At 46.7% G+C, this 23,852-nt stretch overlaps 1 protein-coding gene across 1 annotated transcript; it reads left to right on the forward strand.

The window, feature by feature from the left end:
- The first annotated feature begins 963 nt into the window (after nucleotides 1-963).
- Nucleotides 964-23,338, forward strand: CFAP300 (cilia and flagella associated protein 300). Its single transcript, XM_032427942.1, has 7 exons — nucleotides 964-1,141; nucleotides 1,513-1,594; nucleotides 7,321-7,396; nucleotides 12,491-12,657; nucleotides 16,118-16,290; nucleotides 21,755-21,821; nucleotides 22,667-23,338. The coding sequence occupies exons 1-7, from the start codon at nucleotides 1,032-1,034 to the stop codon at nucleotides 22,793-22,795; spliced, it is 804 nt and encodes a 267-aa protein (XP_032283833.1). The 5' UTR covers nucleotides 964-1,031; the 3' UTR covers nucleotides 22,796-23,338.
- The last annotated feature ends 514 nt before the right edge of the window (nucleotides 23,339-23,852 follow it).

Here is a 23,852-nt window from a genome sequence, read left to right on the forward strand (position 1 = left end):
GACTTCCAAACTAAACTTAATTAATTCAAAATAATTTCTTCGGAAATGTGAGTCATGAAGCTTAACCAGAAAACTGAGATAGCAGACTGCAGATTAGGAAATTAACCTATGCTGAGTAATTATGAGTAGGAGTCTATTTCAGCAAGAATGCACCTGCACTTCTCTCTGGCACCCCTCTTTCGCTGGACCGCTGCGCCCCGACCAGGAGCGGGAGCGCGGGGTTGCAGGAGGCCTGGGGGGCGAGCGGAGTCCCTCCTCCGCCTGGCCCCGCCCCTCACGCCGAGCCCGGCCCCCCCCCTGTGGCCACGCCCCCGCCCCAGCCGCCCCCGCCCCAGCCTCCTCCGCCTGGCCCCGCCCCTGACGGGAGCCCGGCCTCCTCCGCGTGCCCCGCCCCCACCCCGCCCCAGCCCAGCCTCCTCCGCCTGGCCCCGCCTTCGCCGTGAGCCCGGCTTCCTCCATGTGGCCCCGCCCCCGCCGCGAGCCCAGCCTCCTCCACGTAGGCCCGCCCCCCCAGGAGCCTGGCCTCCTCCGTATGGCCCCGCCCCCGCGGAGAGCCTGTCCTCCTGGCCCCGAGCAACCGTCTTGCCCTGCCCCTGCCACGAGCCCTGCCTCGAGCCCTGCCTCCTCCGTGTGGCCCCGCCCCCGCCGCGAGCCTGGGCTCCTGGCCCCCAGAAACAGCCTCACCCAGTCCCTGCTGCGAGGCCTGCGTACTCCGCGTGGCCCCGCCCCCTCAAAGGGCCCGCTCTCGCCGTGAGCCCGGCCTCCTTCCGGCCTCCTCCATGTGGCCCCGCCCCGCCGCGAACCTGGCCTCCTGGGCCGGAGCCTCCCCGTGGCCCCGCCCCAACCCCACCCCACCTCCGCTGCAAGTCTGGACTTCTTGCCCTCAGCCACCGCCTCGCCCCGCCCCCGCCGCGAGCCTGACTTCCTCTCCCAGAGGATCCGCGTGGCCCCGCCCCCTGCCGCAGCGGGCTGACGCCTGGTCTCCGCGTCTCCATGGGAACGGGCCCCACTTCCGCTGAGCTAGGCGGGCGATGGCGGCCGGGGAGCCGGGGGATTTGGGCGGCTACTACTTCAGATTCCTGCCTCAGAAAACCTTCCAGTGTCTGAGCACCCCGGAGACCACCAGCCGGCTCCGCCAGTGGTGAGAGGCCGAGGGCAGGGCGGAACGAGCCCTCCTGCGCCCGGCGGTGGGGCGGCGGCGGCGGCGGAGCCCGAACTGCGCGCCGGCCCGCCTCCACGGGGATGGAGGGAAGGGGAGGGTGCCGGGAGCGCGCCCCGCCGGCCGCCGCCGGCCCACCCCGCGCGGACCTGTCTCCCCGCCCGGCTCCCTCCCCGCGCTGACGCCGCCCTGATCCCGCCCCTCCATCCCCGCGCTGACCCCGCCCTGATCCCTCCGCTCCCGCTCCGCCCCGGCCCGGCCGCGCGCTGGCCCCACCCCCTCCGCCCCCGCACTGGCCCCGCCCCGAGGCCCCCGCCCGCCCCGCCCCGCGCTGACCGCCCCCTCCCTCGCAGGTCCATGCTGGGGAGAGTTGCGGCGCAGGCGTTCGGCTTCGACCAGACGTTCCAGGCGTACCGCAAGGACGACTTCGTCATGGTTGGTGTGAGGGTGGGGCGCGCCGGGCGGCCGGGCCCCCGCTGGAGAACGGGGCGCTCACCGCGGGGGTACTCCCCGCCCCCCAGGCTGGCCGGTGGAGGTGACCGCGTGGGGAAGGGGAGGTGCCCGACTGGGCGAGCTCGGGGGCCGTCGTTAGACCCCCACGCGCACGGGAAAGGGTGCTCTGTCCGCGGTGCGCGGGGGGCCTGCGGGTGCGCGGGGGCTGCGGGGGGGCGGGGGGGGGCGGGGGGGTGCTCGGGGGGCTGCGGGTGCGCGGGGGCTGCGGGGTGCTCGGGGGGCTGCGGGTGCGCGGGGGGCTGCGGGTGGGCACACAGCAGCGCACCGACAGCACGTCGTCTCCCGCACAGGGGTGCGCGTGGGGAGGAGGGGGGCCTGCAGTCCACCGCGGCCGGGTGAGGGCCGCAGAGCGAGCAGGAGCAGCTTGTCCGGCAGGTGCGGGATCCAGCTGTCATTGGGGGCCGTCCTCCTCCCGCCCGCTGCCCTCAGGGGCAGCTGCTCCCTGCAGCTGGCTCTGCTCTTTGTGCAGCACGGGCCACAGGAGGAAGGACCACCCTGCCCAAGTGCAACCTCTTTCCAAATAAGTATAACCTCTTGTGAGGGTCCAGCAAGGACAGAATTGGGGGGGGGGTCACGGGCACTTCTCAACCCTTGATAGAGGGTAAGTTGGCCAAATGTCTTTCCCTTTCCTGAAGATAATATTGTGATAGTAATATAACACAATGCCATTACTACCACATGACATTTCTTGAATTATCATGGTTAGATGTTTCATTCATACCAGCGTTGGCTTTCAAATTGATAGAGAGTTTTTTAATCAGGATTTTGAGTGGTTGAGTTAAAGTGCTACAGAATTTTTCATATAAATCATCTATTCAGTAAATATTTGTTGAATACTTACTATTTCCCTGCTGGAGGATGTTGAAAAGATGAAGAGACCTGGTCCCAGCTTGCAAGGCACAGAAGCTAGAAATGTAAAAACCTCTCTACAACACAATAAAATAATTGCTACAATGGGGGATACACGGTGCCTTCGGCACAGAAACATCACCTAATGGAGGGGCGTTGGTGTCAGGAAAAATTTCCTGGAGGGCATAAAATTAATTTGGGTTTTTCAACAGAATTCTTCAACAGATTCAAGATTTATCCATAAAGCACAACAGATTTTCATAATACCGGGCCATTTTTTTCTAAATTTTTCTAAATTTCAAGATCTTCATGTTTATATTCCCATATTTCAGTTCAAAGAAGTGTACTTATAAAATCATAATTTTTACTCACGTAACTGATTTGGAGGCCAGAGAGCCTAATGGCTCAGACTGCAGCCCAGCGGGGGATCCACTCTGAAGCTAATGAATCCTCGGGACTCCTTGCTGGCCAAGCTCCTTACTTGCAGAGGCCCTTCTAAGGAACTCTGAGGGATCTAGCTGTATGTTCCCATAGTCATATGTTTTTGAACATTTTCTAAGATAGACATCTTTGTATTCTGAGAGTTCCTAAAATTGTATAAGCTTAGAGCTGTAGGAAACCTGGATCCTCTCCTGGTTTGGCCTCCAGCTGTCTGTTCAAATTCCACCACCGCTGAGCTCTGTGACACTGGGCACGTCACTTCACCACCTCCTCAGCTTCCGTTTACTGTTCTGCAAAATGATCACAGTGCTTGGCATGTAAGAAGTATTTTTGAATATGAAAATAGTGCTGAGTATCTGATGGATTATTAAGAAGATTAAAGGAAATTGGGGCACCTGGCTGGCTCATTCGGTAGAACGTGCAACTCTTGGTATCAGGGCTGTGAGTTCAAGCCCCATGCTGGGTGTAGAGATGACTTAAAAATCAAATCTTAAAAAAAAAAAAAAAAAAGATTAAAGGAAATATAATAGCAAAATGCTTGGCTCATAATAAGTAATGTTATTGTTATTAATGTTTGTATACTACCTTACAACGTGTTTTTCTCTTTTTTTTAAGATTTTATTTATTTGAGAGGGAGGGAGAGTGCGCAAGCACGAGCAGGGGGAGCAGCAGAGGCAGAGGGAGAAGCAGACTCCCTGCTGTGCAGGGAGCCCCACAGCACCAGACTCCATCCCAGGACCCTGGGATCCTGACCTGAGCTGAAGGCAGACACTTGACCGACTAAGCCCCCCAGGCACCCCCAAAGTTTCTCTATAGTGTGTGCCAGACTGAGCTTTCAGTACGTCTTAGACATTTGTCACTAACCTTTACAACAATATGGTAAATTTGGTGTTTTGACCCCCATTTTATAGCTTAGGAAATGGAGGCTCAAAATGGTTAAATAATTTGTGCAAGAACACCCAGCAAATGGTAAGACCCAGGGGCCTTTGACACAAACTTCCATGTCATTTCCACTACAAACACTCATAACTGAACAAACGGTATTGTTTAAAACTAGAATTCCAGATTTAAAATTTTCCCTTTCAATCTTAAAAACAAATTATGTTCCCAAAGTTCATTTGTGAAGGAGTAAATAGATGGAAGGAAGGAAGGAATCATTCCCTCCGCAAGCATTTCCAGAGTCTCTAGGTCCGTACAGATGAACAAGACACAGTGAAAGGGGAAGGGTCCAAAGCTGGGGCTGCAGAGCGAGAAGTCAGGTGAAACAGGCCGTGTATACAAACCACTGTGGTGGCACAAAAGAGAAAGCAATCTTTGTTTTGTCTGGTTTTTGACTGAGGTGCTCAGAGGAGGGTTTACAAAAGACAAGCTCCTTGAGATTGACCCTGAAAGATAGGAAGGAGTTTGTTAGGTGGACAACGTGGGGGATAATATGAGATGGGTGGGAGGGTATTTTAGACCTTTGTGCCCTGCAGAGGAGTTTGGGCTTTATCCAGCTAATGAGGAGGTGCTGAGAGGTTTTCCGGAAGCCAGTAACATTAACAGTACTGCGGTCACCTTGGCAGAAGTGTGGAGGGTAAATTGTTGGAACTGAGTCCGGCGGCAGTGAGACCGGGCTGGAAACTTGTCCTGTAGACAGTAGAGGACCCTCTGAATTACGACAGCAGCTCCAGGATGGCCTGAAGAGATGCTTCGGAGAAAGGCAGTACTCAAGGACTGATAGGATACTGAGGGTAAGGCCAATGGGGGACGCGTAGGGTGAGCAAGTTTCTGATGGAGTTGACCGGAGTGGTAGATGATGCCATTAAAGCCACAGAAAATGCAAAAGAATAAACAAGGAAAATTAGTTTAGTTTCAGGCATTCTAAACTTAAAGTGCATCCAAGTGACAGTATCCTGGATTGTTGAATCTAAGATCTTGCTTTGAGTCTCAAGAGAGAGCTCTGGGCTCGGTATGCGGTGTGGGCCTCCTCCCCATTGGGACGAAGGATAAGGAGGGGACTCTTCCACGTAAAGTGCAGGGAAGCAAGTTACAGAGCTTTCTCAAGGTCTGCAGCACACTTCTGCTCACACTTCATGGCCTCATGCCACAGGGACTAGGAGGGCAGGCTTTGAGCTGAGCACGTTGCTGTCCCAAATAAGACTGGATTCCTTAAGGACGAAGAGAACAGATATTGGATCAGAAACCAGCAATCTGCCAGATAGATGATAGAGTCAGATATCTACTTGTATTTCGTATGCGTGGCGTATAATAGACATACATTGAAAATTCTATGTTATATAAAAGAATATATTAATTTAGAAATACTTTTCCCACTCTCACATTTTATGAAACTAGTTTATTGTGATCTTTACATGCACTTTGACTCAGTGTCTTTGGTATCAGTGTGACCTGTTTGTGAATGATCCACTGTATTTCCAGAGCACATCAGCTTCCCTAAAGTTGATAGTCCCTTCTAATGCCTCCCTGGAAATTCTGTAACAAATCCAAAACCATTTGCATATATTAGGGCAGGGCTTTTGGGTGTTTTTGTTTTTATTCTTTTGTGTATTATTAACCCCAACAACATAACAGCTATCATGTTGCTTTATTTGAGGGGCCTTTTGAAGACTTATTTCCATTGCTCCGGGTCAGTTCACTTCAGGTCACTTAGACTACTTCCATTTATAGTGGCCTGTAAAATTCAATTATAAGTTGATACTAAAAATTGAGTTGATATTCTTCCCCCCCCAGGAATAATTACTAAATCTGAATTAGATTTCCCTTTTCCTGATTTTTGCAGAAGACATCTAAAAAGCATTCGAAACCAGTATTAATTGAGGTTAATTGCATCTTATGTTTCTTTTCAAAATGTATATTTTACAAATTAAGATAATTGCACAAACACTCTTTAGTTTGAAAGACTTTATAAAGTTATAAGGCGACTTGCTTTTTTTTCTGAGGAGTAGTTTTAGGGAAAAGTTATTTTTTTGTATTTGGGTGTTTATGATACCTGTTTACCCTTATCCCTCCGCCACTAGGACGGCAATGCCATGCAAAGAGGAATTTTTGCCTTGCGTAACGTCAGCATTCACAGATACTTACTGATTTTATTACTCTTCACCCTGCACACCTGGTCCTCTTCACTGTTCCCTTTCTCATTAAATAACATTAACTCTTCCTGGAAATGACATTCATGCAAAAATCCCAGGGGTCCTGTGTGGTTCCTCCTCCTCTCTTTGTCCCCTCCTCCTGTAGAGTCACTGAATCCATTCCCTTCTCTACCTCCCTGCTTGCTGTCCTCTTGCCTCATGTGAGCGACGGATCTTTCTGGATTTCAGCGGTACCTTCCCTCCGCACCATTCTCTTAATAGCCCAATTGGAGGCTATCACACTGCTGCCAGAGTGAACTGTAAAAAACAGGACTAATCACATCTTTCCTTGCTTAAATCTCTAGTATCTTCCTACTGCCTTTAGATCAAAATACTCATCCGTCTAAATCAGCATTAGATCAAGATCAATAGTTTAAAAACCAGCAAACAAAGATTCCTGAAAGTTTAGCAGTCAGGCTATCCTGACTTGGTTCCAGCATGACACTAAAAAAGACTCTTTTTTAAGGTGGAGAAATTAGCAAGTTTAAAGTCTGTGAGAAAGGAGGGGACATCCCACTCAAGGAAAGTAAAGAGGCTCAGTGTGACCAGAGTCAGAAGCAGCCATGGTCTGATGAGGTTAGAAGGTCAAACCTGTCACTTTTCTATGTGGCCTTTGGGTAGAATTGAGTTGCTGATGACTTTTAGATTGAGCTGTAGTTGGGGGAGTGGGAGTGGCGATTACTAAAACAATTACTTGGGTAAATGACTGAAGATTGAAGAAAATCAAAATTTCCAAATATATAACCTCCTGCTTTTCACTGGAAGTCGTTAGTTTCTATTTAAGTCCCAAAGGTATCCGTACTCGGACATACGGTGTTGTTCATACTTGAAGGTAACAACTTGAAGTTAACAAAACTTCATCTCTTTATAAAACATGTATTAGACATTTTACCCACTTAAAATTGTCCTCCTTCCCCAATTTGACTTAAATGAGATTCTGTTATAGTTACTTTAGAAGTTAATTCTTGGGGCGCCTGGGTGGCTCAGTCGTTAAGCGTCTGCCTTCGGCTCAGGTCATGATCCCAGGGTCCTGGGATCGAGCCCCACATCGGGCTCCCTGCTCGGCGGGAAGCCTGCTTCTCCCTCTCCCACTCCCCCTGCTTGTGTTCCCTCTCTCACTGTGTCTCTCTGTCAAATAAATAAACTCTTTAAAAAAAAAAAAAAGTTAATTTTTACTATTGTTTATAATAAAGTATCTAACTGGTTCCCCTCAAATTTGTATTTTAGGCTTTCTTCAAAGACCCAAATGTTATTCCCAATTTGAAGTTACTTTCAGATTCTTCTGGACAGTGGACCACATTAGGTAAATAAAACTTACTGTCATCTTTTCAGATGCCTGTTTTATTATTGTGACAAAATTTTGCTCAGGCATTTTCACTATTCACATCCACACTGTGAGTACTGCCTGGCTGGTTGGATCACATCAGGGTCTCCTGGGAGCCCCTGCTCCTGTCCTGGCTTGGTGCCCGAGAGCCCTCATCCTCTCTTTTCTTTCATTGGGGAAGTATTTCTTGTACCACTTCCATGGACTCCGCTAGATGCAGGGAGCAGCGAGGGGAACTGCAGAAACTGGCTGATGGGCAAGAGAAGAGCGTCGCGGAAGATTCCACTGGTGAGAGGGCGCCACGGCCCAGCCAGGGGGTACGGGGCAGCCGCCACGGAGCATTCCTAAAGTAATACATAAAGCCACGAAAGAGAGTCTTAAATTCTCACAAAGAGAACCTTATATACATCATAATTTCATAGTACCATGAAACATAGCTAGGAGTTTTAAAGATCACCCAGGGGCTCCTGGGCGGCTCAGTCAGTTGAGTGTCCAACTCTAGATTTCGGCTCAGGTCATGATCTCAGGGTCCAGGGATCAAGGCCCGCGTCATCGACATCATCAAATTACCCAAACAATTAATAACACTCAAATCTCTTAAATAACTCTCAGGTCAAGGAATAAACCAGAGTTAATAGAAAAGGCTATTTTGAAAACAAAAACATGAACATGATATTTCAAATTTTAGATTGAGGTGTTTTAACAATAGAACACATCATTTTTCCTTTTAGGAAAATCTGGTTAGGAACGTGGATTTGTGCTCAAGAAAAATATAAGTAGATTTTAAATGAGATGGGGTGGTTTTGGTAAATTTGTACATTGCATGTTCATGGAATTCTAGTAGTCTTACACAGAAATTACTTGCTTAAGGTATTAGTCAAGAACAAGATTACAAACAGTTCATGATGTTAGAATTAGTAGGTTATATTTTATTGCTTTAGGCTAAAGGCCACTGCAAAATTTATAAAGCAAAAAGCTGGTACAGTGTGATCTTAAGAGTACTTACAAAGTTAAACTATCTGAGCAAATGTACTCACCAGTTCAAAATCTGCAAGAGGAAATCATCAGAGGCACATATCAGTGTTTATAAAACATGTTTGCAGTAACTTCAGTCAATTCCTTTACAAAAATAAGGTTCATTAAAAAAAGTCAACCTTCCCCTGTATTGGTAGACACTTCACAAAACAGTAAAACAGTACTGACTTTTGTCCTGATGTTTAGAAAAGGCGTTGCAGACAGAGGTTCTGAAATTCCACGTGCGCCTGACAGATTCCGTTAGGAGTCCTCTGACACGGCGGCAGCAGACCTAGCGCTCTGATTCTGAGGCCGAAGTCTCCAGTGGTTTGTGAGGGTCTCCCACTAGCTTGTTTTTATCTCCTTTGCCATCTTTTCTTTCTCTGAATTATCAACTGTCTTCCCGCTTTTTCCTCTTCGGGCCTTAATAAGCAAAATAAACAGCTTTTAAACATGAGAGAGCAGACATTGTTTTAGCAGGTGAACCATTTTGAAGAGTACGATGGGCATCTCCATCCCTGCCGGCTCCAGCACCTGGCCTGCCACTGTTGGGCCGCTGCGTCCCCTCCACCAGTGGCCACGGCCACGGCCCTCTGCACACGGACACGCCGCGCCCTTTGCGGGCTGACACATAATGGACGTGTCCTCTGTGCTCAGCTAAGGGCATTATAGTCATTACCTCCTTTAATTCCCAAAACAACTCCGAGAGGTGTTCTTATCTATCCCGATTTCACAAATGAAGAGTCAGATTGATGAGCTAAGTAATTGGCACCATTTTACTGCTGGCCGGCCTCAACAGAGCTGAGATTTCAAGACCCGGACCTCTCCACTATCCCGCCTCTGCCATTTCAGCATTGAAACGAGCACTGTCAGAAAAACAAAAAATAAATAGGAAACCCCCTGTGTATTTTAATGGTAGTATCAAGGGGGAAAAATAAGTTCTTAACTTCATACGTGATCCTAGCAGTGCAGTACATATCTTGTAAATGCTGGAGACGTAAGTTTACCGTATTTCTGCATAACAGTTAGCATGTGCTATGGACTGAATTATGTCCCCCCAAAATTCTTGTATTGAAGCTTTAACCCCCAATGTTAGAGTGTTTGGAGGTGAGGCCTTTGGGAGATAATTAGGTTTAGATGACATCGTGAGGGGCCCTCAGGACAGGATTAGTGCCCTTAGAACAAGAGAAAGAGAGAGCAGAGCTCCCAGCCATGTGCGAGTCAGGAAGAGTGCCTTCACCAGGAACCAGAACAGCCAGCCCTGCGATCTCGGACTTCCCAGCCTGCAGAACTGTGAGAAATCCATGTCTGTTGTTTAAACCAGCCAGTCTCTGGTGTTTTGCGATAGCAGCCTAAGTAGACTACTGCAGATTGTGGTCCCGAGAAGCAGAGTGTGTCTGTAACACACCGGGAGAGGGGGAAGTGGCTTTGAAACTCTGCGATGGGTATCGGTGGGGAGAGTTTTGAGTGCATCCCAGCCCAGATATATGGATGGGAAGCTTGATTCTAGTGAGGTCTCATACAGAAATGAGGACCTTGTTAGCAGAAACTGGAGGAAAGACAGTCCATAAAATGGCAGAGACCTCGGCTGAATGATGATGTAGTGCTTTGTGGAAGGTAGAATTTGCAAGGGATAAAATTGTATGTTTAGCTGAGAGATCTCTAAGCCAAGTATTGCAGGAGCCGCCGGGTTCTTTAAGTAAGAAAGGAAAGAGATGGATTGAAGAAGGAATTGTTAAGGAGGAACCAGAGCTTGAAGATTTGGAATATTCTCAGCCTTTTCATATTGTAAAAAGAAAAAACAAAAAAAATGAGAAAGATTCGTCTGAAGAGAACAAATGTGGCCGAGCAACCGTGTGATGCAGAGAGAAGGCACGTAACTCAGGCTCGCCCAGCCACTTCAGCAGAAACCCAGGACTGAGGTGGGATTGTGCCCGCAAAGACCCTGCCAGTTTGAACTACAGGGAACGGGTCGTAGATCCTACAGGACCAGACCAGAGAGCCATTTGGCTGCAGACACGGCCGTTCTTCAGGAGCAGAGAAAGGCTGAAAGGCAACTCGGGTCCTCAGGGCCGCACCTCAGTTTCAGGAACACACGGAGGGGGAGCATCTTAAAGGCTGGGCCACCGTCCCCAGCGGGTCGGGAAGGCAGAGCACTGAACCAAAGAGGAGTATTCTTGAGGCTTAAAATCTCATGAAATTTCCCTTGCCAGGTTTCAGGCTTGCTTAGGACCATCACCCTTTTTTTTTTTCTGCTTCCCCCTTTTGGAATGGAAATGTCTGTTCCTTGTCTCCCCACTGTATTTTGGAAGCATGTAACTTGTCTGGTTTACCAGGTTCATAGCTAGAGAGGAATTTTGCCCCAGGACGAACTGAACCTCCAGTCTCACCCATATCTGACTGAGGTGATATGTAGGTGAGACTTTGGACTCTAGACTTTAGGGTTGATGCTAGAATGAGGTAAGACTTTGGGGGCTGTTAGGATAAGATAAGTGCATTTTGCATGTAAAAAGGACATGAATTGGGCGGGGGGCAGAGGCAGAATGCTTTGGACTGAATTGTATCCCTTCAAAATTCATTTGATGAAGCCATGACCCCACCCAAAGCCCCCATCTCAAAATACCATTACATTTGGGGGTTAGCACTTCAATATATTAATTTTGGAGGGACATAATTTAGTCCACAGCAAATGCTATTTCTGTGCCTCCTATTAAGTGGTTTGAATTTAATTACCTTTTCCTCACCATCCAAACCCTCCTACCACTCGCCACATGGGAGCTAGGGTAGATTTATGAACGTGGCATGTTGCCCAATGTCAGCCCGCCTCCGGGGGCCACCAGCCCATCTCTGAAGACTGTGTGGATCTATGCTCCTCCTGCTCAGACACAGTTCCCGTCTCCAAACACCCATCATGCCTCACACAAGCCCAGCTCAGGAGCAGAACGAGAGCAGCAGGTCCTAGCCGGAGTCCGGGTGGACAGCCAGGAGGAGGAAGTGCAAATAATCGCCAGTGTCACTCCTCAAGCTTGAGCTCCTCCTCACGTCAGAGATGAAGCAGATGTGTCAGGAGAGGGAAGACCAAGGGCTCCCCCACCTGGGTGTGCTGTTCTAGGGAGAACCTGCAAAGAAGAACACCACCCCTTCCTTGTAGCTGAGAGCACGCGCGTGTGTGAGTATATGTGTGCGAGTGTGATCGCGCGCGTGTGTGTGAGCGCGTGCGCGTGTGTGCGTGAGCGGCGCACATGTGTGTGTGAGTGTGTGTGCGCGCACATAAAAGAGAAATTGATTCATTGAGGCAGTAATAAAAATATTCATGTTAATCTTTGTGTCTTTCTGTAATTTAGAAGAGCCTCTACTAATGGAAACTCCGTTCCTGCAGGACGCATTCAGGAAATCGGTTTGGGGTGCCGGAAGGTGTGGAGGGTTAGAACTGCAGCTACAAGAGGAGAATAGACCAAACACCGTGGTTACAGATTTCTCTAATTCCAGACTTGTGATAACTTGATTAGGGCCTGTTTGCAAGCTTACCTTGACCAGGAAAGGCTATTTTTCATAATAGACGCTGTAAATGAGATCACAAGGGAGAAATTGTTAAATGGAGAGAAAAATTTTCAAGACATCCTCAGGACTTTAGAAATACCCATTACTTACATTAATTAAAGTTTTTGTAATATGAATTATAAGGCATGGAATGTAATACAAATCCAAAATCGTTTCACAAACTGGTTCCTATGCTTTTATAGGCACTTCTGACATACGGATTAAAACTGATATAAGAACACCTACACAAAACATGTATCTCATTTTCAGGCATTTCCTAATTTACATATCCTTCATCTTGGCCTGAAAGTGTGAAATTTTGTTACAGACTTTTAATGATTAATAAAAACAAACTGCAAAATAATAACTTAATAAAATCCCTACACTGATGTGTCTTTTAAATATATCAAGATATATGTCTTACTTGGCTACTAGAATCTCTGTATGGTGATATTTATTTTGGAAATAATTGAGAATAGTAAGTTAATTTTTATATCTCTGTAAAATAATTTTTTTCAGGAACTGAAGTGAAAAAAATTGAAGCTATAAATGTTCCTTGTACACAGCTTTCAATGTCATTTTTTAACCGGTTGCATGATGAAGATATTGTACGAGACAATGGACATATTGTTAAGTGCTTAGATTCTTTTTGTGATCCCTTTCCTATTTCTGATGAGTTACGAAAAGTAAGTACAGATTTTTTAAATTTCACTAATAGAATTTTATTTTGGGAAATGCTTAATGTCAAGAACTTTTGCCTGCCTAAAATACATAAAATACCTCTTATCAGTGAATAATGATCAGCAATAGTCATTACATTGGTAGATTTTTTTCTTGGATGGGACTTTTACTCTCAACTTAGTTATTCGTGTATTTCAGTTTCCAGCCAGACGCTCCGCACAGTGTGCGGGACGGCCCCCACAATGGAGTTATCTGGCCCAGAATGGCAGCGCTGCTGGACTAGAGAAATCCCCACCTGCTCAGCTGATGGCGGTTTTTCTTCAATATGGGGCTCCTAACATAGCCAGTGAATATATAAAAACATCCCTGTAGTAAAAATCTTTTCATCTCACTGCTGAGATCAAAAAAGCAATTGGATTAACTCATTTTTGTTCTAGTGAGACGTATATTGAACTTGAACCAGAAGACAGATTATTTACCTAATTCCTGAGTTATTATTTATAGGATAATAAATTTAGACAAATCACTCAATATTTAGAGCCCCAAGATCTTATCTGCACAATATAGAGATTAAAATGCCTATGTGGGGTGGGGTAGGCAGGGCGCCTGGGTGGCTCAGTTGGTTAAGCATCTGACTCTTGGTTTCAGCTCAGATCATCATCTCAGGGTTGTGAGATCAAGCCCCGCATCGGGCTCCACACTCAATGCAGAGTCTGCTTGGGATTCTCTCTCCCTCTCCCTCTGCCTCTCCCCCACCCCATAAATAAATCTTTTAAAAAATGCCCATTTGGGGTACCTGACTGGCTCAGTGAGGAGAGCCTGCAACTCTTGATCTCAGGGTCATGAGTTTGAGCTCCACGTTGGGTATAGAGGTTACTTAAATAAATAAATAAAAAATAATGCCCATTCTACCTTCTTTCTGAAATTGTTGAGATAATGAGTTGAGAAAGCATTTAAATGCACTTTTTAAAAATATGAAATGTTGAAATGTATTATTATTATTATTGTTTTAATTACGAAGAAAGACTGTTTACAAAGTGGTTAAAAATTAGGGCCTTTTTTAATAAAGATTTTATTGGTTTATTTGAGAGAGAGAGAGCACAAGCAGGGGAAGGAGGATCAGAGGGAGAGGGAGAAGCAGGCTCCCCGCCAAGCAGGGATCATGACCTGCAGGTTAACTGGCTGAGCCACCCAGGCACAGGGCTTTGGTACCAAATAGACATAGGTTCAAATCCAGGCTCTGCCACTTAATAACTGTGATACTTGACCTCTCTCTCCATCTGTAAAGTAGGGATGACGTAAGAATTACGTAGCTCAATGCCTGGCGCTTAGTAAGGTTCCAGGAATATGAATGACTACTGATTACTAACATTATTCTACCCTAAGAGAGAGGGAAGTCGAAGTCTAATTTCTTGCAAATCCAGATGGGCATGAACTAGGGAAGTCACCACTCGAGCGTTCTGCACACACAGTTCTGTCTGTCGGGGACCAGGGGGCATCCAGCCAGTGTGTGCGTTCATCTACACTAGGAGAACTCTTAGTTGAAGAAGAAAATAAAATTAAGTCATTGAGAACAACTAAACACACAGCTGAAGAGCCTGTATTTAGCTGCTCCGTAGTGAAGTATAATCTATAACAGACGATCATGCAAGTGCTACGGAGTGAGAAGCTGACACTAATTTCTACTCTTCCTTACCACGGGTGAGAAATTCACCTTTAAGAAGTGTCTCTGGTCTAGTCTGGCTCCCCTTCCTTTGGGCACTGCTGACATCGCTCGTGTCTCTGTCACGGCCCTCTGCCCACACACGCGCCCCTTGGTCGCGAGGCCCTTGGCCCTGGCCCCAGGGAGCTCGCCATCGCTGGGACGGAGAGCCTGGGCAGCCGACGTCCCGGGAGGCCAGCGTGCTCTCCCTGCTCTGCAGATCTGTCTTCGTTACTTCCGTGAGCAGCACTTGTGTTCAGGACGTGCTGGGCTCTGTTTCCCTGCGTGCCGCCTCTTGGCCTTGCTCTTGGGTTCTTTGCCACTCTGCAGTAACGGGGAAGGGTTTAACTTGGTCGCTCTCTGGCTGAAGAAGATGAATGGAAGCCCTCCAGCGTCAGCTGAGCAGCACCGACTGTGTCCGGTACGGGCGGACAGTGACCTCCCTCCTGACTGCCGCGCACAGTCTGACTCATGCAGCGTCCGGACCTGCTCTCGGAGGGCCCGGCCGCCGCCCAGCTGTGTGTGCGCCGGGGGACGGAGAGCCACGCGGACTGTTCTCACCTTTATTCCCAAAATACTTGCATTCCTGTAAGCTTTACATTGCACGGCCTCATCAGTTCAGTAGCGAGAGTGCTCACGTAAGGAACGTGTTAATTCGTCATTCCTGAGAGCTTTAGTATTGAGCCAGATCTTTAGGTAGCTGCAAACTCACATTATTTCCCCCCCCACCCCAGGCGGGGGGCGGGGGTGAGCACGGGGCAGGTGGTGCATCCAGGGAACACGCACTGGGACAACACCACAGGGTTGATTTTTTTTTTTTTTTTTTTTAAAGATTTTATTTATTTATTTGAGAGAGAGAGAATGAGAGAGAGCACGAGAGGGAAGAGGGTCAGAGGGAGAAGCAGACCCCCTGCTGAGCAGGGAGCCCGATGCGGGACTCGATCCCAGGACTCCAGGATCATGACCTGAGCCGAAGGCAGTCGCTTAACCAACTGAGCCACCCAGGCGCCCTGATTGTTTTTTTTTAAATGCCTCTTGTCTGGTGACCTTGTGATGAATATTCATTTGAGATCGGGGTGTAGACAATTCGATAAAAGAAACGGGTGTTAGAGCAAACACTCATGCCCTTGTTCATAGCTGCCGTGATCAACAAGCTAGCTAGTTGTGTGTAACGCCCCGTGGTATGAGAAGATCGCCCGCATCAGACCCAGGCCCACTGTTTTCTGAAGGAGCTGGTTGGGTCTCCAGAGAGCAAGAGCCAGTGTAGACTGGTGGTGTGTAGGAAGAAGGGGCCTGGAGTCCACGACAGAGTGAGCGGGGCGGGGAGGCCATGCACACGCTCAGGGCGGATTAGGACGCCACCACTGGGGTGGCCTCTGGATTGAAGCGAAGGCGGTAGGCCTTAAGGATGGGGAGGTTTCTCCATTTATTTACTGCTCCTTGTTTGCCCACAAGATTTCCAGTGACTCCACGCTAAGATTGCAGTAGCACAAGGACTAAAGATAGAAACTAGTACAAAGGTGCAGAGAGGAAGAAGAGAAGGCTTAGATTTAGGTTTATTCCTTCCACTGAACCTCAGTATCTCGTGAGAAACTGGAGGGAAAATGAGAGCCAGTCTCGCAGATCACTCCTTCCAGTTGTCCAGGACGGGTTCTTAAAATAGGTCCTAGATGATACGTAAATAAATAAATTGAAACTTTGGAAAACAAAAATTAGAATCTCAAATCATGTTACATTAAGATGAATTTTATCATTGTCCGTAGATGTTGCTCGTGGAAGACTCAGAAAAGTATGAAGTATTCAGCCGACCTGATAGAGAAGAGTTTCTGTTCTGTCTTTTCAAACATCTTTGCCTCGGTGGAGCCCTTTGTCAGTATGAAGATGTGCTTCACCCGTACTTGGAAACCACAAAGCTGCTCTACAAAGATCTAGTGAGGTAATGTGGCCAGACCATGGCAGGGCCGTCTCTGCTCCTGGAGTGTGTTGTCCGTGTACACGGGACTGCGTGCGTCTGCTGTGGTCCTGTTAGCACCCCAAGTGTGTGAGCACGGCGGCCCGGCCCCTTCTCACAGCCGCCCCACTCTCCCAGGCCGGGGCGCTCAGAGCGCGGCCCCCAGGACCCCCCGTCCCTGCTTCCCCGGAGACCGGCCGCAGGCCCGCCCCACAGTGCCTTCCCCCAGGCCTGTGCGCGAGGTCCCTCGGCGGGTGTGAATCTGCTGGACTAACAGTAAAGTATCACCTTTGTTTAAGGAGATGGAAGAATTTTCACCTGGGCGTGATCTTTACCTTTCCAAATTAATCCCAAATCCCAGTTTGTTTTAGGGATTCCGCTAGGGTTTTTTTTTTTCTTTTTGAAGATTAGATTGGGATAAAAACTTCATAAATCATTTGTTTATACTTTCACTGGGTTGGGTTTTCAGTGATGCAGATCCTGGTTCACCTTTACAGGCTAAAGCGATGGGAACGGTGAAAGCAGAGGGTCCCAGGGTTTAGTTACAAAATTGTACTTTAATAGGAAAACAGAATTAGCTTCTCTTTGGACTCTTGATTGTTGCTTATACTCACGTCAGTTCTCATTTCTACTCTGTGTGCCTACAGCTGCACAACAAACTACATGATTTAGTTATCTTATTCGTTGTTTCAATACGGTTTTAAAAACAAAAAAAATTAATTTAATGCCTCTGATTTTTGTGAAAAATTGTGTCAATACACAAAGATGGTGGAAAGAGCTATGTTAGAAACAGAATCCAGAAAAACATACACATACTTTCCAAATATTCTGTCCTTATCATTTGCAGCTCATGAAAACTTTGAAGCTTGCTTCTGGAACAGCCTGTAGTGTCCCCTGGGTGTGCCTCGTCCCGCGCGCGCGTGCGAGCGCACGCACACACGCACGCACGCGCACGCACGCATGCACACACGCACACACATGTGCGCGCGCACACACACAGGCTCGCACACACATGCATGCACGCAGTCATGCACACACACAGGCTCGCACACACATGCACGCGTGCACACGCGTGCACACACACAGGCGTATGCACACACGCACACACGTGCACGCACACACGCACACAGGCTCGCACACACATGCATGCACGCACACAGTCACGCACGCACACAGGCTCGCACACACATGCATGCACGCACACGTGTGCGCACACACAGGCGTGCACACACGCACACGGGCTCGCACACACATGTGCATGCGCGCACACAGGCGTGCACACGCGTGCGCACGCACATGCACACAGGCTCTCACACACGTGCGCACGCACACGCACACAGGCTCGCACACACGCCGCTGCCTCCGCAGGGTGTTCCGCTTCCCTGGCCACATGAACCTGAGGAATTCCTCACCACCCTGTGCCGTGGAGGAGGGGATTCTGCTGGAGGTGTTTCAAATAGAGATAACTTCAGAACCTAAACCTTGAGGAACTGACACTTTCCCCAGCGTCCCTTCCCTGGATTCTCACCCGTGACTCCTACACTCCTAGGGTGCTAAGAAAAAATACAGCTCCGGGGGTGACGGCCACTCGTAAAATGAGGAGTCAAAGCACAGGGCATCCTACGGAAAGAATAGGAATCGTGTCCACAGAATCACTTTATCAGGCAACCAGCAGGTGTTAATTTTGTGCACAGAGCCAGGCTCCAGAGAGACGACAAGAGGGGCATCAGACAGTCCTTGACATTAAGGAGATTACAAGAAACTAACATATCGTAAAGGAATTGTTTAAAATCTTTTATAAGTAAAAATTTTATGAAATCAAATGTTCAATTTTGTATAGGCAAATGTTTGCAGCTCTTGATAGTGTAATAAAGGCTCCAGAAGTTCAAAAGGGGAGATTGTCAGGGTGGCTGTGAGCAGTTAGGGAAGTCTTGATGGGGTGGGGTCCCCAAGGCCCGTGGACAGAAGAGCAGTCTGTCCCCCGCAAGGGGAGACACGTCACAAGTCACAATTACAGAGTCACTCTTACTTGAGAACCACTAAATATTTCTCTTGATGATCCAAGTTTAAGCATGCTTATGAATTTCGTTGCTGAATGAGGAGATGTGGAGTTGTCTTCCCAACGCAACTTTGGTAGAAAATTAAGATTGGAATAAATATTTGCTTAAGATGGCGTTAAGTGGGGGCGCCTGGGTGGCTCAGTCGTTAAGCATCTGCCTTCGGCTCAGGTCATGGTCCCAGGGTCCTGGGATCAAGCCCCGCATCGGGCTCCCTGCTCCGCGGGAAGCCTGCTTCTCCCTCTCCCACTCCCCCTGCTTGTGTTCCCTCTCTCACTCTCTCTCTCTCTGTCAAATAAATAAATAAAATCTTTAAAAAAAAAAAAAAAAAAAAAAAAAGATGGCGTTAAGTGTCCACAAGGCAGTTGAGTGGATTAAGTGATCCCAGTCCCTTCAGAGCTCTGTTGGTTTGCTTATCACTTGCTGTGCCTGTGGCCTTTCTAACTTGAGTCGTGTTGATTCGGGTCAGATGCGATCTGATTTGGTTAAGGTGAGGATATAGGGTGGATCGATACAGCTCTTATCGAGGGATGTGGGAACTCCGAGTGTTGTCAGTAGTTTTTCAGAATCCTGAGCCTCGTGTCCAAACAAGTCATTTGGGCAAGCCGAATTAACCAAGAAGGATGTCGTTTTCTCCTGTTCCTTCCCTTGAATTTTGGGTGTTTCCACAGTTTTTAGACAATCATCTGCTATCTTCCTAACTGAACGCGGGGTAGCTGCTTACATGACCTCACCCGCCCCTGCGGAGGAGCGTCCTCAGCAGTCCCCTCCGGAAAAGCCCGTCCCGTTTGTCTGTGGGGCTGCGTGCACACCGCGGAGCCAGGTGCTAGCGGCCTCTGGCTCACACAGAAGGGTAAAAACATTCTTAAGATGTTTTTTCCCTCATCCGTTATTACGAGTCCTGTAAAATAACACTCTTTAAATGTGCTGGAAAATGCCTTCTTTTCAAGGATTATGGTTCTTTCAAATAATATGGTGGTACTTTAGAACCATTTCATTAGAGAGTAGATGACCAGTTGTTTGGTTACATTTCAGAAATGTTGAAGGAGAAATAATTGTGTAGTTACTAATGGTGCCTTTGTCTTTTCTGCTTCCAATATTAAACACATGCTCTTGTCAGAGTTTTTGGAGAGGTTTTCCAAACTGCATATCTGCCCCAGATGTGAAATTTTATGATTTTAGCTGAGAGGCTTAGATTATGGCTTCAGACGCTAATTAAGCAGTGGATTCTTATTTCTTAAAATGAGCAGAGTTACCTAGAATGGTCCGTGCAACTTGCTTAGAGTCAATATGGGATCGAGCCTCAGAAATCAGCACAGGTGATTTTAAGAAACTGTTCATTATTTTACTTCTAAACCATTAGTATAATCACACTTTTAAAAAGAACTCTACGGAAATTAGGTTCTCGCACTTGAAAGCCTCAGTTATCTGGAGTGAGCGGTGAGCGCCACGGTCCGAGGTGGGTCTGCTGTCAGTAGTGTAGCCTAGAGCTCGAGCCAGTTCCCCCGCTCTGTCTTTCCTCTTCTAGTTGGCTAGGAGATATCGGACAGGCGACACTCTACTTGATCTATAAAAAATAAGGAAGTATCTGAGAGCTACTTTAAAGTAAGAGTAATACAGGATCAGAGGTAATAAAATGGAGTAATATGGTTTATTTCTAGTAGGAACCAACTTCTAATAACTTTCAAAGTAGTTCCTTTTTTGTAAGTAACACGCTTACAGTGCATGTTGGTATGTTTGAGTTATTGTTAAATACTGAATTTTCTTCTGAGTTTATTTGATAAGCACAAACTTTTATAAGGGTTTGTTTGGGGTTTTTTGGTAATTTTTTTAACTGGGCTAATTTACATACAGTAAAGTGAACAAATCCTAGTGTATCTATAGCGTAGTGAATTTTTCTATGTCTGGACCCCTATAACCACCTCCAGATCAGGACTTCAAATCAGTTATGACCATAGGCAGGTTTGTGTTTTGATCAGGGTGTCATATAAGTGTGTACAGTGTAAGTGTTTTATATGTAGTGGTTACAGTCATCCCTTGCATAAGCACAGAATTTTAAGTGTAGTCTTCAGTTTTTAAGCAGTACACGTTAAGCATTTGAGAAATAAAATAAAATGACCTTGGGGCACCTGGGTGGCTCAGTTGGTTGAGTGTTGAACTCTCAATCTCCACTCCCGTCTTGCTCTCAGGATCGTCAGTTTAAGCCCCATGTGAGGCTCTGCACTGGGCGTGGAGCCTAATTAAAAGAAAGTGACCTCAATCCATGTCATAGAGATATACAGAAATTAACTTAATTACATGATTTCTGGGTTTAAATTTGAGTGGAATGTTTTAAAGATAAAAACTGCCTCTGAACTTTGAACCCTGAAATGACTTAGGTCTGGCCACCAGTAAGAGCACAAGCTCACATACACTCACGCACACTCGCGCTCAGCACGCTCCGCCTTCCTTCTCCTCTTCTCTCCCTCCCCGTTACTCTTCACACGTAGGGAAGGAGAAGCAGTACTTGGGCCTATAAAGTGAAGAAGACGGATATCTTCCGTTAAATGTCACCGACAGGCATCCCACCCGAGGAGTGCCTCGGAGCTGTGTGTTCGCGAGCGCGGGGAAGGAACCGCACGCCGTGCACCTGACTCTGCTCCCAGAAGTACCACCCGTAGTCTGAGTGTCTTAACTATCTCGCTTAACTTCTCTGGTTCTGTTGTCTGTAAACTCAGTAAAATAGTGCCAACCAAGCTCCCTGACTGTGTGATCTTCAGACGAGGTCCAGGATACAAGGGCGTCTGGCAGATTGTAAAGCATCACAAAGATCATGTGTCTAAGTCTCTCTCTGCGGCTCAACCCCCGTGTCCCAGCACACCCACCCCACTACACATGTCACAGGCAATCTTCTGTGGGGAGAGTGACTGAGAGAAAACGATTGTCATGTGATAGAATTTACTAATCCATAATTTAATAAACAGTTTTCTTAGGCCTTCTCCCACTCGGTTCTCAGATAATGCCTGTGTCACATGGGAGAAAACTGACGTCCAAGAAGGCTGATGTTGCCCAAAGTGCAGCGCTCACTCAGGGGCCGAACTGGCCTGTGTGCTGAGTTGGTTGAAGCCCATAGTTCACATACTTGTACCTGCTGTCTACACTCCAGTCTGTCTACACTCCAACCCGACTCTTACCAGCTACTCTTTTTCCAATAATTGTCTCATCGGAGCACAAAGCCTCTGACCGCCCAGTTCCATGTTCTGCCGTTCGGCTGGGTGACCAGTCTAGGTGGACATGATCTATTTCTGTTATATATGAACAAGAACACCTGAATAGTAAAAGGGATCAGTATTTTAAATGTATTATGCCAATGCTTGCTGTATTTAAAATGTGTCCCTTTCCCTCTATTTTAGTGTTCGAAAGAATCCTCAGACCAAGAAAATACAAATTACTTCTTCCGTCTTTAAAGTCACGGCATATGTAAGTGTGGAGGGGGATTCACAACCGATCAGTTTAATCCCTTGTTATTCAGAGGGCTGTTACAACTCAGTGAGCAACCAGTTCAAGGTTATGGCTAGGAGAAAAGACGATGGTATTTAGTTCTTTGCTAAAAGTAAAAGTTGATAAGGTATGGCTTTATTCGGAGAGTCACCCAAACTTCTCCCCCTCCTTTCTGTTGTCCGTGTCTAATAATAGTTCTCACGTATTTAAGACCTGAATCTGTGACTCGGATGGAGTAGGACACGGTTCTCTAGTCTGCCAAGCCATAATGTATACGGCAAACAAGTAAGAACACCATAAATGGCTTTATATCACAGAATAAGTTGCTTGAATTCTAGGGTCATACAAAGATTATTTGCACATTTGAAGCAATTTCTAAGTATCTTTATTCAATCACTTAACAAATATTACCAAACATCTGTTGTGTATCAGCTACCGTGTGGGGCTAGGGCACTTTCTGCTGACAAACAAGAGAAACCTACCTCGTAATAGGTAAGGGCCACATTCTAAAAGAAAGCAAAGATAGAAGAAAATTGCAAAATAACAATTTTTGCAATAGTAGCACTTTAAAAACACTTTTTCAAAAGATAAGCATTCCTTTTGGACTATAAATTCCTTAAGGTCAGGAATTATGTGGGTTTGTGCAGTTGAGTGTGCTGTCAGAAGATATTTTAAAATATCAGTTAATTACCAATTTACTGTCAAAGATTTGATGTATGTTTCATGACATTTTAACAGAAAATATATAATAGTTAAATATGTTGTTTATGACTTAAATGTCGTCGTAGCCTAAATAATCTGTAATGTAGCTTTTCCTCTTTCAGGATGGTGCTGGTGTGTGCTACCCTTCGACAGAGAGTCACGAACAGACATTTTCTTACTTCATTGTGGATCCGATCAAGCGTCATGTTCATGTTTTATACCACTCTTACGGTGTGGGGGAAATGTCTTAACAGGTTCTTTCAGGTTATCTATTTTGATATTGTTTTATTTACCAATTTTTAATTTTAATGCCAATTTATAGGTAAACATTTACTTTGCAAGTCAATTCAAGGTAAAATATAGAGAAACTGCTTGGAACAGAAGGAGACAAGTACCAAGATGCCTTTCTTTAAATGTATCTGGAATAGTAACATGAGGACCAAATTCCATCCCGAACACAATCTACACCAGTACAGTCTTGGAATTTTTGCAGAAAGTTACAAAGAACTAAAAATCTAGTTCATATTTGTTGCATTAAGATTTAAGTAAGCCCTCGATTTTCCATGTGTTTTATTTTAGAAGCTAATTAATTCTGGGTTGAAATTGTGGCAGAAAACTGAACATCACTCTATTGATCATTAATATGAACTGTTCGCTTTTCAAATTTGAGTTTCATTTCATTACATTTTTTCATTGCATAAAGATTTACGTCTCTAGGGCTGTAAAGTGCGTAACAATTCCTTTGCTTCATTTGTTCCACTTAAAATCCTCAATAAAACAGTAATGTTCTGAAAGTAATCGTAAACTCTTTTATCACATAATAAATTAAAACTGCGGCTGTCCGCTAGCGAAGAGAGGAGCCGCACATGCAGAGAGAGCTGTCCTGATGGTATCAGGTTGGCAGACAGGTAGAGAGCAGGTGCCTTACGTTACATGCTCCTGCGTCCTCATTACGTTCGTAGAATGAATATGTGACTTAAAATCTTGAGTGGAAAAAATGACTGGGGGTGTCTGGCTGCCTCAGTCCGTGGAGCATGAGACTCTTGATTTCAGGGCTGTGGGCTTGAGCCCCATGTTGCGGGTAGAGAATCCTTAAAAATAAAATCTTGAAAGAAAGAAAGAGAGAGGGAGGGAGGGAGGGAGGAAGAAAGAAATGATTGACATGCATCCCAAAGGGGATAAAGAGCAGGCAAGAAATGTTGAGACTTTGAGGAGAGGCAAGTTTGGAATATGTTTCTGTGTTGTAAGAATAGGAATGACAATCTGGGATTTGTCCCCGTGGATTTATCTGGAAAGCAGTTGGCAATT

Source organism: Phoca vitulina, unplaced genomic scaffold, assembly GCF_004348235.1.
Source record: "Phoca vitulina isolate PV1807 unplaced genomic scaffold, GSC_HSeal_1.0 scaffold38, whole genome shotgun sequence".
NCBI lineage: Eukaryota > Metazoa > Chordata > Mammalia > Carnivora > Phocidae > Phoca > Phoca vitulina.

Excerpts from the sequence above, each read along its gene's own strand:
- CFAP300 (XM_032427942.1), top strand. The coding sequence starts at position 1,032 with ATGGCGGCCGGGGAGCCGGGGGATTTGGGCGGCTACTACTTCAGATTC. Across the intron at positions 12,658-16,117 it reads TTTCTGATGAGTTACGAAAA|ATGTTGCTCGTGGAAGACTC; the intron begins GTAAGTACAGAT and ends CATTGTCCGTAG. Across the intron at positions 16,291-21,754 it reads CTCTACAAAGATCTAGTGAG|TGTTCGAAAGAATCCTCAGA; the intron begins GTAATGTGGCCA and ends CCTCTATTTTAG.